The sequence below is a fragment of the Symphodus melops genome (genome assembly GCF_947650265.1).
Source record: "Symphodus melops genome assembly, chromosome: 11".
Classification (NCBI taxonomy): Eukaryota; Metazoa; Chordata; class Actinopteri; order Labriformes; family Labridae; genus Symphodus; species Symphodus melops.
In genome coordinates, this window is record NC_136701.1 from 1,299,785 (window position 1) to 1,313,516 (window position 13,732).

Consider the following 13,732-nt stretch of genomic DNA (forward strand, 5'->3'; position numbering starts at 1 on the left):
ATATATATATATATTTATATATATGTAAATATATATATATATATATATATATATAAATATAAATTTTTCATGTCCTAAAAGACAATGATCAAACTTTTTCAAACTTTTCAACTGCTTTTAATTCTGACACTCTGACTGCTTTTTTTTTTAATCTTTATTTAAACACACGGACGTCATCAAACAGGACGAGTGCAGCGAAAACCCCAGTTTACTAAAAGTGCAGAGTAAACGATCATTCTGGATATAAAAATGCACATCAGACATCGCTGCCATTATTGTCACAGTAATGATGCATGCGACACTCAGAGTGAGCGCTGGCTGATGGGGCCCCTTCAGGGGGGTTTCCTACTGTTGTTGCAAAATTTGGTAGGTGTCCAGCTCGAGCAGCAGCTGCTACAAACCACGCCCCATCGATCCCCCCTAATCTAACCCTCCCCCACTGGATGGGCTTGGTTCGTAAGGGGGCGTGGCTTATACTATACCCGCAGCTACAGTTGGATACTATTGAAAATGTGCACATTTTGAGGCAACACTTTGTTTTAAAGTGTGTCAGCTGTTGGAGGGGGGGGGGCTGCTGGTCTGGGGCCTCAAGCCTGTTGATGAGCAGCGCCTCTGGTCGAGTGAATTGGAGTCCAGGTGAAGCTACGTTTACACACGTGGTGTGTTCAAACAAGCTGTTCACATAATCTAATCCAGACAAGCAAACATCCTGGATTTGTTTTCAATGTGTTTATTTAGAAATGAGACAGACGACGTGCAGTAAAGGAGCCACAGGTGGCGCAGTGGTTAGTGTGTGCGTCCCTGTATATCCAGCCTGTGGCTCCTCCCCCTCAGGTCATTCCCCACTCTCTCCCTGATTTCTTTCTTTGAAAAAAAAAAAAAACTTAAACATGCAAAAATAAAAAGCCTGAATATGAAACCCAACGATGCACCGAGCAATCTCTTAAAATATGACAAACTACGACCTCCAGCCTTGTAGCTAATATGAGACAACACAAGCTGCATGTAAACGTCTTGATACACAGGTGAGTGGTGTGAACCCTAAGAGTCTGTACATGGGGGTACAGAGGGGTCCGGGGTTTCTGCTTCAGATGGGGCACCCGGTGTCTCCCAGCGCCTCTCGGGCTCCCTTCAGCGTCTCTCTCTTCACACACTTCCAGTATCCAGAGAATCCGTTCTGCGGCTGAACCTGAGGGCCGAGGAAAAAAGTTCAAACGTCAAACATGTCTGCCGCTCATCGTGACGCTCTAATCTGAAACGTCCGGGATTTTTACGAGGACACGCCCACCTTCAGGCCTCGCAGCACTCTGTCTTTCATCACGCCGATGAACTCCTTGTGGCTCAGGCAGTTGTCTCCGTCCATGTCGAAGAGTTTGAACACGGTGTCCAGAACGTTCTCCGACAGATTGTGGCCCGTGGCGATCCTCACCGCTCGCTTAAACTGGGCTGCAAGAGAGGAGCGCCGTGGTTACTGTGTGAAACGTGGCGGTGTGAACGAGTGCACTTCTCTCGAATAAAAGAGGCATTACTCATTCCGACGGGACGGTTGGCTTCGGTCACCATCTTCATGGAAAAGGCAAAGTCCTCCAGGTTGTTGGTGAAGAGACAGAAAGCTTTGAACTCATCAAACGTGATGCTCTGAAACACAAACGCTCGGCTCACTTTCTGCTCTTAAAGAATTTTTATTTTTTTATTTTTTGGAAAGAGATTTCTTTAAACCTGGCCAGCAGGGATCCTCTTCCTCATGTTCTCCCAGTACATCTCGTTGTCTTCTTCGTTGGTGTAGTGGAGCAGCCACTCTGCAAAATCCTCTCTCCTCATCGTGTCCATGCCTTTGGAGAACTGCAGGAACTCCATCTCCTGGACTTCGGCCTGCAGGTCCACCATGAACCTGACACACAAATGATCTGATGAAACGACGATCCTTCAATCCCGAAATATATTCATTATTCATTCAAAGATTAGAAGGAAAATGAGAGAAAAAGGGATAAAAGATAGGACTGCATGCTTTATTGGCCAGCAGGGGGCGACTCCTGTTGAAAAAAAAAAGTGTCTGCATCCACATCCCCCAGAAAAGGAGCACGAATGAGAAATTTGATTGCCTACATCAGTTAAAATTTTCTAAATGAGTCTCAAAGTTTAAAATCTAATTTTCAGCACGTTTAGTTTAGTTTCTTTTATTTATTTCACAAAAAAATGGTGCAAGGACAGAACGAAGCCCATAGGTATGTATGTATGCCGTTTTCTTTTTTCTCTTTTTTTCGACATGGGTATATATGCTGATTTTTTTCATTTTCACAACATAGGTATGTATACCATTTTTTTTTCGACAAAGGTGTGCATGTTTTTTTTCATTTTTCAACATAGGTATGTCTGTTGTTTTTTCCAATTTTACGACAGAGGTATGTATGCCGTTATTTTTATTTTTTCGACAGAGGTACGTATGTCGTTTTATCCTATTTTACGACATAGGTATTCATGCCATTCTTAAAATTTTTTTTTATTTTTTCGACATAGGTATGAATGCTTTTATTTTCATTTTTTCAACATGGGTATGTATGCTGTTTTTTTCAATTTTACAACATACGTATGTATGCCTTTTTTGTCATTTTTTCGACATAGATATGTATGCTTTTTTACATTTTTTCCACATGGGCATATATCCTGTTTTTTTCATTTTTCGGACATAGGTATGCATGTCATTTTTTCCAAATTTACGACATAGGTATGCATCTTGTTTCTTTCGTTTTTTCGCCATAGGTATGAATGCTTTTTTTTTTTTAATTTTTCGACATAGGTCGAAAAAATTAAAAAACAGCATACATACCCATGTCGGAAAAAAAAATAACGACACAGATACCTATGTCAAAAAATGAAAAAAAACAACAACATGCCTACCTATAAAAAAAACAGTATACATACCTATGTCGAAAAATGAAAAAAACAGCATACATTTCTATGTCGTAAAAAGTAAAAAAACAACATGCCTACCCATGTCGAAAACATGAATAAAACGGCATACATACCCATGTCGAAAACATGAAGAAAAAAAAAACATGCCTACCTATGTTGAAAAAATGAAAAAAAAACAGCATACATACCTATGCCAAAAAAATTGAAAAAAAAAAACGGCATACAAATCTATGTCGTAAAATTGGAAAAAACAACATGCCTACCCATGTCGAATAAATGAAAAAACAGCATACATACCCATGTCCAAAAAAAAAAAAAGGCATACATACCTTTGTCGTAAAAAGGAAAAAAACGGCATACATACCTATGTCGAAAAAATGAAAAAAAAAACCATACACAACTATGTCGAAAAAGAAAAAAAACGTAAATTCTCCGACAGATGTATGCCATTTTTTCCTTCTTACAACATATGTATGCCGTTTTTTTTTTTTTACTTTTCAACATATGTATGCATGCTGTTTTTTTTTTTCATTTTTCGACATACAGTAATACTGAATATTTCAGGTCTGCTGAGCTGCAGACAGTGCGGGGAGTGTTTGCCCTCTGTGGCGCCCCCTGCTGGACAAAATAGGAACCACTGGCATAATTCCTGTGTTACTCTTTGTACTGTCAGCACACGCTGAGCCTGATTGATTTAAATAGTCACAGACACATATCGGCCGAGTTTCCTTACCTGAGGAACCCCTGATACTGCAACTTGTTTTGTCCTTTCTTCCCAAAGAAGTACACCTGCAGGGTCGTGTTGACGCAGGCGCCCTCCTCGGCTGGCGTCTGTCCACGTCAACAAGTTACACACAAATATCCCGTGTGGAGAAATACAGCACATCAACTTTAAAGACAATTAAAAAAAAAATACTCACCTCTGTGCCTTCCTTAGGAACTCTCCTTTTGCTTTTTCCGATAATTTTCTTCAACTTCAGAAACAAAAAATGAAACAAGCCGTCAATATTCACCAGGAGAGATTAAAAAAAAAAAAGACTTCCTCTATCGGAGCGATTAGTCAAAATCGGAACATCTGGAACAGGGTTTCTCGAGACCTAACCCTGGCTCGCGTGTGTGTCACTCGTAAACAAACACCGGAGCAGATGAGAATCCGTGCACTCTCTCATCGAGGCATGTGCAGCGAGTCCTGACGCGTAAATACGACACGGGGTGCGTGCCAACATGCAGGTCTGATCTCAGCACACACAGGATTTGTCCTGTCATGGAGAGGCTACAGGACTCTGAATATGTGGACTCCAGTGGAGGGCTGACTCAAGAGATGCAAACACACCACAGACTACAGCAGCTACCAGTGCAGCTCCACTTTACCTTCACAATCCTTTATACTCACGTCTGTGGCAGCTCCTGCGCTCCAGCAGCATTAAAGGTGGAGGATTATTTAAATGCACACATTGAAAACATCTGTCATCATTCAACACTACTTTAATATCATAGAAAAGTCCAGATAAATAAAAAAAATAAAAAAAACCCTCTGGATGAGTCAGACGTCTTACCGTCAGGAATTCTTTTTGGTCCACGTGCTCGTTGCCGTCAACGTCGAGCATTTTGAAGGCGATATGAAATCCCGTCCGCGGCTCTGGAGAAAAATGTCATCTTAGTCAGTTCTTATTTTCTGCAAGTTCAATTAAAAAGATTTATTTAGATATTGGGAGAAATGTTTCTGTACAATAAGACAGAAATGGTCACAAACTAAAACTAGGAGAAAAAAACTATTTTTTTAATTTTTTTTTTGCTGTTTATAAATCCTTCCTTTTTTTAAAGGTTCTTTAAGTAACTTTCAAAAACACTGTTTGTAGTGACACCTCATGGCCATCAGGTGAACTGCACCAGTAACCTGTCACTCAATCATTGGTCCTGAAAAAAAAAAAAAAAAAAAATATATATATATATATATATATAGACGCAGTATTTTTGAAAGTTACATGAAGAGCCTCTAATGTGAGAGGCCGACTGATGTGGCGTTCAATGCCTGCTCACAGACTGGGATATCACACCGCTGCAGAGTCGATCAAAAATCATTAAGATGTGACGACGGCTGAGCTCAGTGAGCTTTTTTACTGCTGAAGTGAACGTCAACGTTAAATCCACACATACATGTCAGGCTCTCGTGCAAACACGCGAGTACACGTGTAACAGAAGGATTCACCAACAAGTGCTGCAGAGAAACTGCTCAGTTTAGACTCTACTCACTGGTCAGGATGGTGAGCAGAAACAGATACTCTGTGTAGGATATCAGACCTGTAACACACACACACACACACACACACACACACACACACACACACACACACACACAGACACACAGACACACAGACACACACACACACACACACACACACACACACACACACACACACACACACACACACACACAGGTCAGAAATAGAAATAAATAAACAGACTTTTTTAAGTTTGTCTCTGCTGTTCGAGGTCAAAACCGAACCTGCTCCTCTTGTTGTTTCAAGAACCCTTCTGGGGCCCCTCCGACCAGCGTTCATCGCCGTCGTGTCCTGATGATTACTCAACGGATAACTCTTCTTCAATTTGATTTGTTGACCTTCACTGACAAACTTTGGTTTTTACAGCAGTAATTCATGAAAAGAGTGAGTGCTGTGTGATGGGGCGCCCTCAGGGAGGTTTCCGACTGTCATTGAAAAATTTGCACATTTTGGGGGCGCTGATTTGGATTAAAGTTTGTCAGCCCTCAAGGGGCCCCCTTACTGGCCCCCAACTGTCATTGAAAAATTTGCACATTTTGGGGCGCTGATTTGGATTAAAGTTTGTCAGCCCTCAAGGGGCCCCCTTACTGGCCCCCGACTGTCGTTGCAAAATTTGCACATTTTGGGGCGCTGATTTGGATTAAAGTTTGTCAGCCCTCAAGGGGCCCCCTTACTGGCCCCCGACTGTCGTTGCAAAATTTGCACATTTTGGGGCGCTGATTTGGATTAAAGTTTGTCAGCCCTCAAGGGGCCCCCTTACTGGCCCCCGACTGTCGTTGCAAAATTTGCACATTTTGGGGCGCTGATTTGGATTAAAGTTTGTCAGCCCTCAAGGGGCCCCCTTACTGGCCCCCGACTGTCGTTGCAAAATTTGCACATTTTGGGGCGCTGATTTGGATTAAAGTTTGTCAGCCCTCAAGGGGCCCCCTTACTGGCCCCCGACTGTCGTTGCAAAATTTGCACATTTTGGGGTGCTGATTTGGATTAAAGTTTGTCAGCCCTCAAGGGGCCCCCTCTACTGGCCTGGGGCCCCAAACAGTCACCCGCCTTGCCTGTTGACGAGCAGCGTCTCTGACCAAAGGAACCTGATGCATCGCGTGCGTGCATGTTGTGTACACTACGGCCAAGAAAGCAAATTATTGTGTCGATCGTGGCGTGTCTTTATGTGTTGCTCTGCATGGAACAAGGCCTCACTCAGGTCAGGAGTTCATTTAATGAGATAAAGGTGAGAGGACATTTAGCCTGTTTGTGTTTCATGTTGTTACTATGTTTAATGTCAAATATGATTTAATTAAAGTCAGCTACCATGAGCTAACAAGATTTAATCAGCTGGTCTCAAACCTGAAGGTAAATCCGAGTTGAGAGTTAGACGGAGCCGTCGTTCAGAAACGAGGTTGTTTAAGTTGAAGACTTACCGTTGTCTCCTAAGGTCCTGAACAGCTCATTACCAGGCCGAGCTTTGGAGGCCGCTTTCAACATGTCGTTTAAATCCTGAGAAGAAAAAACGACATGAAAGTGAAGAGGACGCTCGAGGTGTGCAGCTTTTACCGTCACGCTTCAAAGTGATTCATGTTGCAAACAAACCTCCGTCGTCAACGTCTTCTTCTGCAGCTTTCCTGCAGGACAGGAAACAGCAAACGTTTAGAATACGACACAAACACATGAGGGGCGATGAACGCCCGATCTTCTTTGGTGCTCCTGTACTCACGGTCCACGTTCTCCAGCATGACGGAGTACAGGAAGTCTCGGGGGGTCATGTAGGGCTCGTGCTCGTGGATCAGTGAGGCGAACTGATTGAAGCGGACCTTCCTGGCAGACATTTGTGGAGCTGCAGCTTCCTGAAAACAACACGTCAAGTTAAGCACAAAAATCACTGTACAATACTGGACCATGTTTAGCATTCAGCAGTGTCCAAACTTTTTTTTAATTTAGATTTTTTAAATATTTGAAATAATATTGTAAGGTACTTTTTGTATTTGGACCTCTTCAAAAATAACGTAAATACACATTAAATAATACAGTGAGAAACTATTTTGTTGTAATGTTTTTGAGAAGAATTTGTAGATCAGAATCAAAAGAAACCTTTTAATATACGGACATTAAATACTTAGATTTTTTTCGTTCTTCTTTGTCTGTTTTTTTTTTTGTTTTTCTCAGAATCAATCCTGTAACGTGTTTATATATATATATATATATATATATATATATATATATATATCATTTTCAAACTTAACAAAAAAGTGGAAAACAATTTAGTTGTTAAAAAAAAAAAGAGACATTATAATGAACATTTTCTATTTTAATAATATCTTTTAGCCCTCACTAACATGAAAAATAAAAATAAATAAAATATGTCATCTGAAAGAAAAATCTTCTGATTCTTCGATTAAAGTCGAGGGGACGCAAAAAAAATCCCCTAAAGGGCCACAAATGGCCCCCGGGCCGCACTTTGAACCCCCGGATGTAAACACTCCTTGTCATTGGCTCCAGCGTTACTCAGTGTAGTGTAGTGTCAGCGAGCGGCCGCTGGGGGGCGTCTCAGTATTTACGCCCTGCATGTACATGACGTTAGAAATGTGTCGACATAAGTCATATTAATCACACACGCTGTTACATTTAATCACATTAGACAGATAAGTGATGCAGTTAAACTTTAATAACTTTAATTACTCACTTTCTTCTTCTCCTCGGCGTGAACTGTGAAGTTCAGACTTCTTCTGTTACAAACATGATAATAACACACAGCTCCGACTACAGAGCCCAGAACACCGGGTCCGACAACCCGACCTACAGCGACCCTGTTCAGAGAGAGAGGACTCCTCCAGACCGTCCTCAGGACCTGGGCGACCCCCCTCCAGCTGGCCATTTTGATCACAAGCTTGGGTGTGTGTGTGTGTGTGTGTGTGTGTGTGTGTTGGATTTCACTGCTTCCGTATCTGCGCGCTGTGTGTGCGCAGAGGAACGCTCACTCGACGCACCAGATAACAGCCTGTTTACATTTCATTATTTACATGTAATTAAAATGTTATCTGCAACTTCAATTAATTTACGGAAAGACAGAGAGGAAACCGGATATCCTTCAGTGTAAAACATAATTTATGACATTTATTCTGAAACGCTGGAAAGACCTTATTTGGCATTTCTAAATCATTGAAAAAAAAAATATATATATACCCAAAATGCTTAATTTTTCGTAGACTAATTCATTCATTCATTCATTCTCATTTATATGTTAAAATAATTAATAAATAAAGCTTTAAAAAATCATATTATTTACAGTAAATGGATATGAATCAGAATGGTTTTTATTGCCTGGTACATTTATATAGACGAGGAATTTGTCAAGGCTAAAATAACTTAAGTACTTAAATAAAATAAAATCTATGCAATAGAATTGAAAACAAAAAAAAAGTAAAATATAAAGAATAGTAATAAAAGACAAAATGTCATAAATCTGGCTAAATATCAGCTATCAAACGAACAAAGACAGATCAGATCATTTAATGAGTTCAAAAGACAACATTTAAAAAAAAAAGGAAAAAAAAGAAAAGAGGATTCATCTGCTGAGAAGTTCGGGAGACAAATTCAGGACAGGGTCCACATTCAGGCCGGCTTCTTACAGGGAGCAGAAGCATTCATCGCACCCTCAGTCTGAAGGATGCAAAACAAGACAACGAAACAGGCTCTGAGTCTGCTGTGTGACTCTTCAATCACATGTAGCCACGCCTTAAAGCATACCCATACTTATCCTCTTGTTTTATTCTTAATGGGACCAGAATTCACTAAACTAACTTCCTGCTGTAATGAAGAAAGCGATAAACACCTCAAACTCATCTGACAAATGTTGTCTGAGGTAGAAATCAACTGTGAAGCTGATTTTCTCTTAGACTTACAAACAATGTTTGAGGAACCAGTGGTGTCGCCCCCTGCTGGCTGTGAGAGAGAATGCAGGTTTAAAGCACGTCCACCTTTACAGTTGCTTTGCTTTGGGAAACAAAGGGTCTTTGTCCACTTCTCATTCACAGTTATTGTTTGTAGTTCAGTCAGCAGGTCGAGCCTCGGACTTGACCCTGCTCTTCTTCTGGTATCAACTCCAACGCTCCGCTCCTCTTCACTTCCAGCCTCCATCCGTCGTCATGTCGCGTCAGTGTTTACACCACAAACAAACTGAGGAGAAAACGTGTGATAAAAGCCTTTTTTTGGCTTGTTTTGTTTCTGAAGGTGTTTGTGTGTGTAACCAGCAGGATCAAGTCCACGTCAAGTTTGCATCAGCAGGTTTGGAGGTTTATTTAATGTCATAGCAGCAAGTTGTAATGTAAAGTAACAAAGACATACACACTTGTAAGACCATCAATGAAGGAAACAAAGTTTGCACAATATTTTTTTTTTTCTTCAGTCACGGTTTATGCTGCCTATTTGATTTTTCGACTGTTACTGTTTATAACATAGTGGAAAAGAAATTCCCCCCTTTTTGTGTTTCATAAAAGTGATGCTATAAGCAAACAGTTAAAACGCACATGGTGATGCGGGGCTAAATATCTGCCATGAGCGATGAATCAGAACAATTACAGCCACATGAAAATACTACAGCTCCTATTTCTGTGATAAAAATGTGTATTGCAATGACAGGCTCACTGTCAGACGTCAGCTCAGCTGTTCCCTCTCCTGAACCCAGCTCGTTCAGCAATCTGCATGACATGGCACTTATGTAAAAAAAACAAACAATGAGTGACAGAACGAGAGGAACATTCACATCATAACATAGCTTATCTATTCTCATTGCACTCATTTGAAGGCTGCAGTAAAACAGACAGATACAGAAACACTGCCACTACAATCCTCAAGTCAGTGAATTCAAATACCGCTGCATCTGAGATATGCTTTTGGTGTTTTAATAGAAAGGAAGACTCTTTATCAGTCTTTTTTTTTGTTGACATATTTCAGGTGCATTTTGAGAGGATGGAAGGGAGAAAAACACTGGAAGTACATTTGCAGAAAGTCTCAGCTGCTGTCTGTGCTTTACTGCACAGTGCCTCTGTGATCCGTCTCGCCGTTCTCATACAAGTAACACTGCGTCAGAATCTACGGAAGCCCTGAGTGGCAAGTGAGGAAAAAAAAAAAAAAAAAAATCTGATCATCCTTTTTCACGTTTTTTTTTTCTTCCTCTCCTAAGAAGCGATGAAGGATGAAGATCCATCCACCAAATTACTCGAATTTTGCAAACAAGTTTATCCGAGTTTCCTCCTCTCGCTCACTTTTTTCATTTGAGAAAACAGGTGAAAAGAAAAAGTTTGAGCAATTAAAAAAAAGAAAAAAAAGAAAAGGTTGATAGAAAAAAAAAGATCACTTGTTATTGTCTTCCCGCGTCACACAATTTGATCTCTGACATCTTTTATACATATTCTATTCTCTTATATGGAAGTTTTTTTTTTAACTCAAACTAATTTGTGCCATCTAAACCTTACGTTTAGCCTACCCACAAAATATTGCATTGATTATATATATATATATATAAATATAAATATATATATATATATATATATATATATATATATATATTTTGCATGGCTTTAAAGTTCAGCTTCCATTTGATCTGAACACATTTTAAAAACATGAACGAGTTCGAACCAGATCATGAAGTTGTGCTGCAGTTCAGCCTCTTGTGGCAGAAACTGGTATTGCAACACTAAACACGAAACTTTTCTTTCACCATCAAAAGTATTTCAGAGACAAAAAAAAAAACCCAGCGCCATGAAAAACATTTCTTCATACCTGTTTCACATGAGGGAAAGAAAAACAAAGAGAGACGTTTACAACCTCCTTCAGCCATGAAAAAACAACAACAACGCAAAAACAGACAGAAAATGGAAAAACAGATTTTTTTTTTCTTGCCTCACAGGGGAACATTTTACCGCACTCGTAATTGTAAAAAATAATGTAGGTAAAAGTTAAACAGTGAGTGGACTAATGCCTGTTTATCTCTGCGATCGCAGCACATTTCAATTTAGTCACCAATATGTGGATTTCCCAGAGCAGCATGTACTGTACTGCCCCGCCTATATTTAGACGTGTTCTCATCTGTCATATATAAATTTAGCACACCTCTCACAGACACACGGACTACTCAATCACCTATTAGAACAAGTTTGTTTATCGGGGGCTGACTCTGATAGGAATAAATATAGGCATATAAAAATACAACAAGCATACCTACAGTATGTCCTGCTGCTCTTCCCTGGTAAAAGGTGTTTCATACAACTAGATACTGGTGTATGTATATACACTATGATATTAAATAGTGACTCCTAATTTGGATATTTCTCATTTAAATGTAATAAACATTAATATATTGGAGTGATTGTTTTTTATTTGTGGATTAATACAAATGTTTTAATTTTACCCATTTCAGTTCAGAGTACTGTTTTTATTAGAGCACAGGATTTATTGGTATACATACAAAGATAGGTATATACAACTCATGACTTGAATCATGACACTTTGACATTTAACTTGCCTTTGATGGAGAGTTTTTTTTCCGATCCGTCTGAACTTAAAAACACACAGGGTACAGAGAGGGTTAACTCCAAGTCAACTGCTTCAGATTTTTTTTTTTTTTTCTTCTGTGTTTTTTTTTTTTTTTCCGTTTGTTTGTTTGTTTGTTGGTTTGTTTGTTTTTTTTTACAATTTTTGGCACCACAAACTCGGTGGCGTTTGAACATTTCAAAGCTGGAATCAGTACATTCTGTGGAAAATAAATCGCAGTAATACAGTACAAACAGCAGAGGGGCCATTTTGGCTTTCATAATTCATGTTACAGGTTAAGCCCCTCCCCCACCGCCACCACCACCACCACCGCCCTCTTCCACAAAACAAAAAACAAAATAACACACCTTTCTTCTCATGCTTACTGTGGAAAGAAAACACTCTTACTTAGTCACACTAATCTCTGCATTTTTCTCCCCACTCACATTAAATTATTGCAATTCCAAAAACTGCCCAAATTATCTTTGAGGAAAATAAAAATAAAGGCAAGTTTAACATGTGCACTATTCGACTATTTCATGCAATGTTCTGATTTTTGTCACGTATACAAAGGCATTGTGTCACATAGGCTTTCGTGTCACTTTGAACACACCTCGGCTTCGCGTTCGAACGAAAGCTCTTTTTCTTGACGTGAATCGTTGTGGACAAAATCATAAATATATTAAAACCAGAAAATAAACAGTAGAAACGTCGTGTGTTCGTCGACACCGATGCAGTCGGGTGGTAACACCAGCATTCCTTTATATTAAGATGATTCAAAGCTAGCCGTGTGATGGGATTAAATGTCTTTATGATTAGTATACAGATGTGTCAAAGAGTCTGAGGCGCACACTGCCTGGAGTGTGCGTACGTGGAGGTGACAAATCATAGAGTTCACATTTGCAATGATTTCCATTTCCCCTTTTTCTCTCTTCAACAAAGAGAAGAAATAAAAAAGTATATTGCTTCAAAAAACAATTTTTTCCTTTTTTTTTTTTTTGTTGTAATATTGTGAAACATTTCATTCACCACTTCTCTGGTTGTTGTCTAGCTAGACAGAGCATTACATGTTCAGTCATAATACATACAGAAAGATGCTGTGAATCCGAGAGATTAAACGATCAACGATGGGACGTGACGGTGGCTAATTCCTGGGACCACTTGTTTGGAGTCTGTCTGTCTGTCTGTGTGTGTGTTCGTCTGTCTGAGCCCGCCTCCTCTCTACCAGCAGGGGGCACAATGCGAGCACTGATGTATTGCCTGGGTGGGGGGGAGGGGCTGAGAGGTAAGTCCGTCACAGTCACAAGAAGTCAGTCCAAGGACCATCAGGCGCCTCAGCGTGTCTCAGCTCTGTGACTTAGGGTCTGCAGACGTAGCTGCACATGCTCTCCACCATCCCTCCCTCCCTCCCTCCCTCCCTCCCTCCCACCCTCCGCCTCCTACGCCTTTAGTCAGTGAGAAAATGTTAAAACACAACGGGGGCTCTTCATTTGCTCTTGCCAGACGTGCTGGAACCGCCCGCGCCTCCCTCCATTTTGTCGGCGATCTCTGACGTGTCTAACTTCTCCGAGCCGTCCCCTTTCTCTGACCTCTCCTTTTCAGACCTCTCCTCCCCCTCGGCCAGCTCGGACCTCTCTGACCTGGCGTCCGCGTCGCCCTCGGACCTCTCCTTCCTCTCCGAATGGTCGGGGTCCATGGACGAGGTGCCCGGCTTGTCCCACTTGGCCATGGCCTCGTGCTCACTTATACAGGTGGTGATGTTGGAAGTCCAGGCCTTCATGTCCTCCTGTTGACGCCAAAACAAAAGCACAAGTATTATACGACCACCGCTCCTCCACTCTGACAAAGAGCGAACGATAAATGTAAACTTTTAAATCTTCATTCGGATGTGTTATATCTCACTAAAGCCACGTTTCCACCGAGTGGTTCAGTTCGGTTCGTCTCGGTACGTCACGCATTTTGTGGCGGGAAAAAATTAGCGACCCGTACCGTCCTACTTTTTCGGACCCTTCTGT

The 13,732-nt window shown here is 40.8% G+C and overlaps 2 protein-coding genes across 2 annotated transcripts in view; both read right to left on the bottom strand.

Moving 5' to 3' along the window:
• Nucleotides 1-145: 145 nt before the first annotated feature.
• The window catches only part of micu2 (mitochondrial calcium uptake 2), a 98,596-nt gene continuing 85,009 nt past the window's right edge, over nt 146-13,732 (bottom strand). Inside the window, exons 2-13 of the mRNA XM_079356314.1 lie at nt 7,870-8,087; nt 6,904-7,033; nt 6,780-6,811; nt 6,611-6,686; nt 5,167-5,214; nt 4,470-4,552; nt 3,834-3,887; nt 3,647-3,744; nt 1,720-1,891; nt 1,530-1,638; nt 1,289-1,446; nt 146-1,189 (exon numbers count right to left, since the gene is read on the bottom strand). Coding sequence (XP_079212440.1) covers nt 1,088-1,189; nt 1,289-1,446; nt 1,530-1,638; nt 1,720-1,891; nt 3,647-3,744; nt 3,834-3,887; nt 4,470-4,552; nt 5,167-5,214; nt 6,611-6,686; nt 6,780-6,811; nt 6,904-7,033; nt 7,870-8,061 — 1,254 coding nt within the window. The 5' untranslated portion in view covers nt 8,062-8,087 and the 3' untranslated portion in view covers nt 146-1,087. The remainder of the gene's footprint in view (nt 1,190-1,288; nt 1,447-1,529; nt 1,639-1,719; nt 1,892-3,646; nt 3,745-3,833; nt 3,888-4,469; nt 4,553-5,166; nt 5,215-6,610; nt 6,687-6,779; nt 6,812-6,903; nt 7,034-7,869; nt 8,088-13,732) is intronic.
• The window catches only part of sptbn4a (spectrin, beta, non-erythrocytic 4a), a 33,477-nt gene continuing 31,583 nt past the window's right edge, over nt 11,839-13,732 (bottom strand). Inside the window, exon 20 of the mRNA XM_079356292.1 lies at nt 11,839-13,503. Within this exon, the coding sequence (XP_079212418.1) occupies nt 13,204-13,503 (300 nt within the window). The 3' untranslated portion in view covers nt 11,839-13,203. The remainder of the gene's footprint in view (nt 13,504-13,732) is intronic.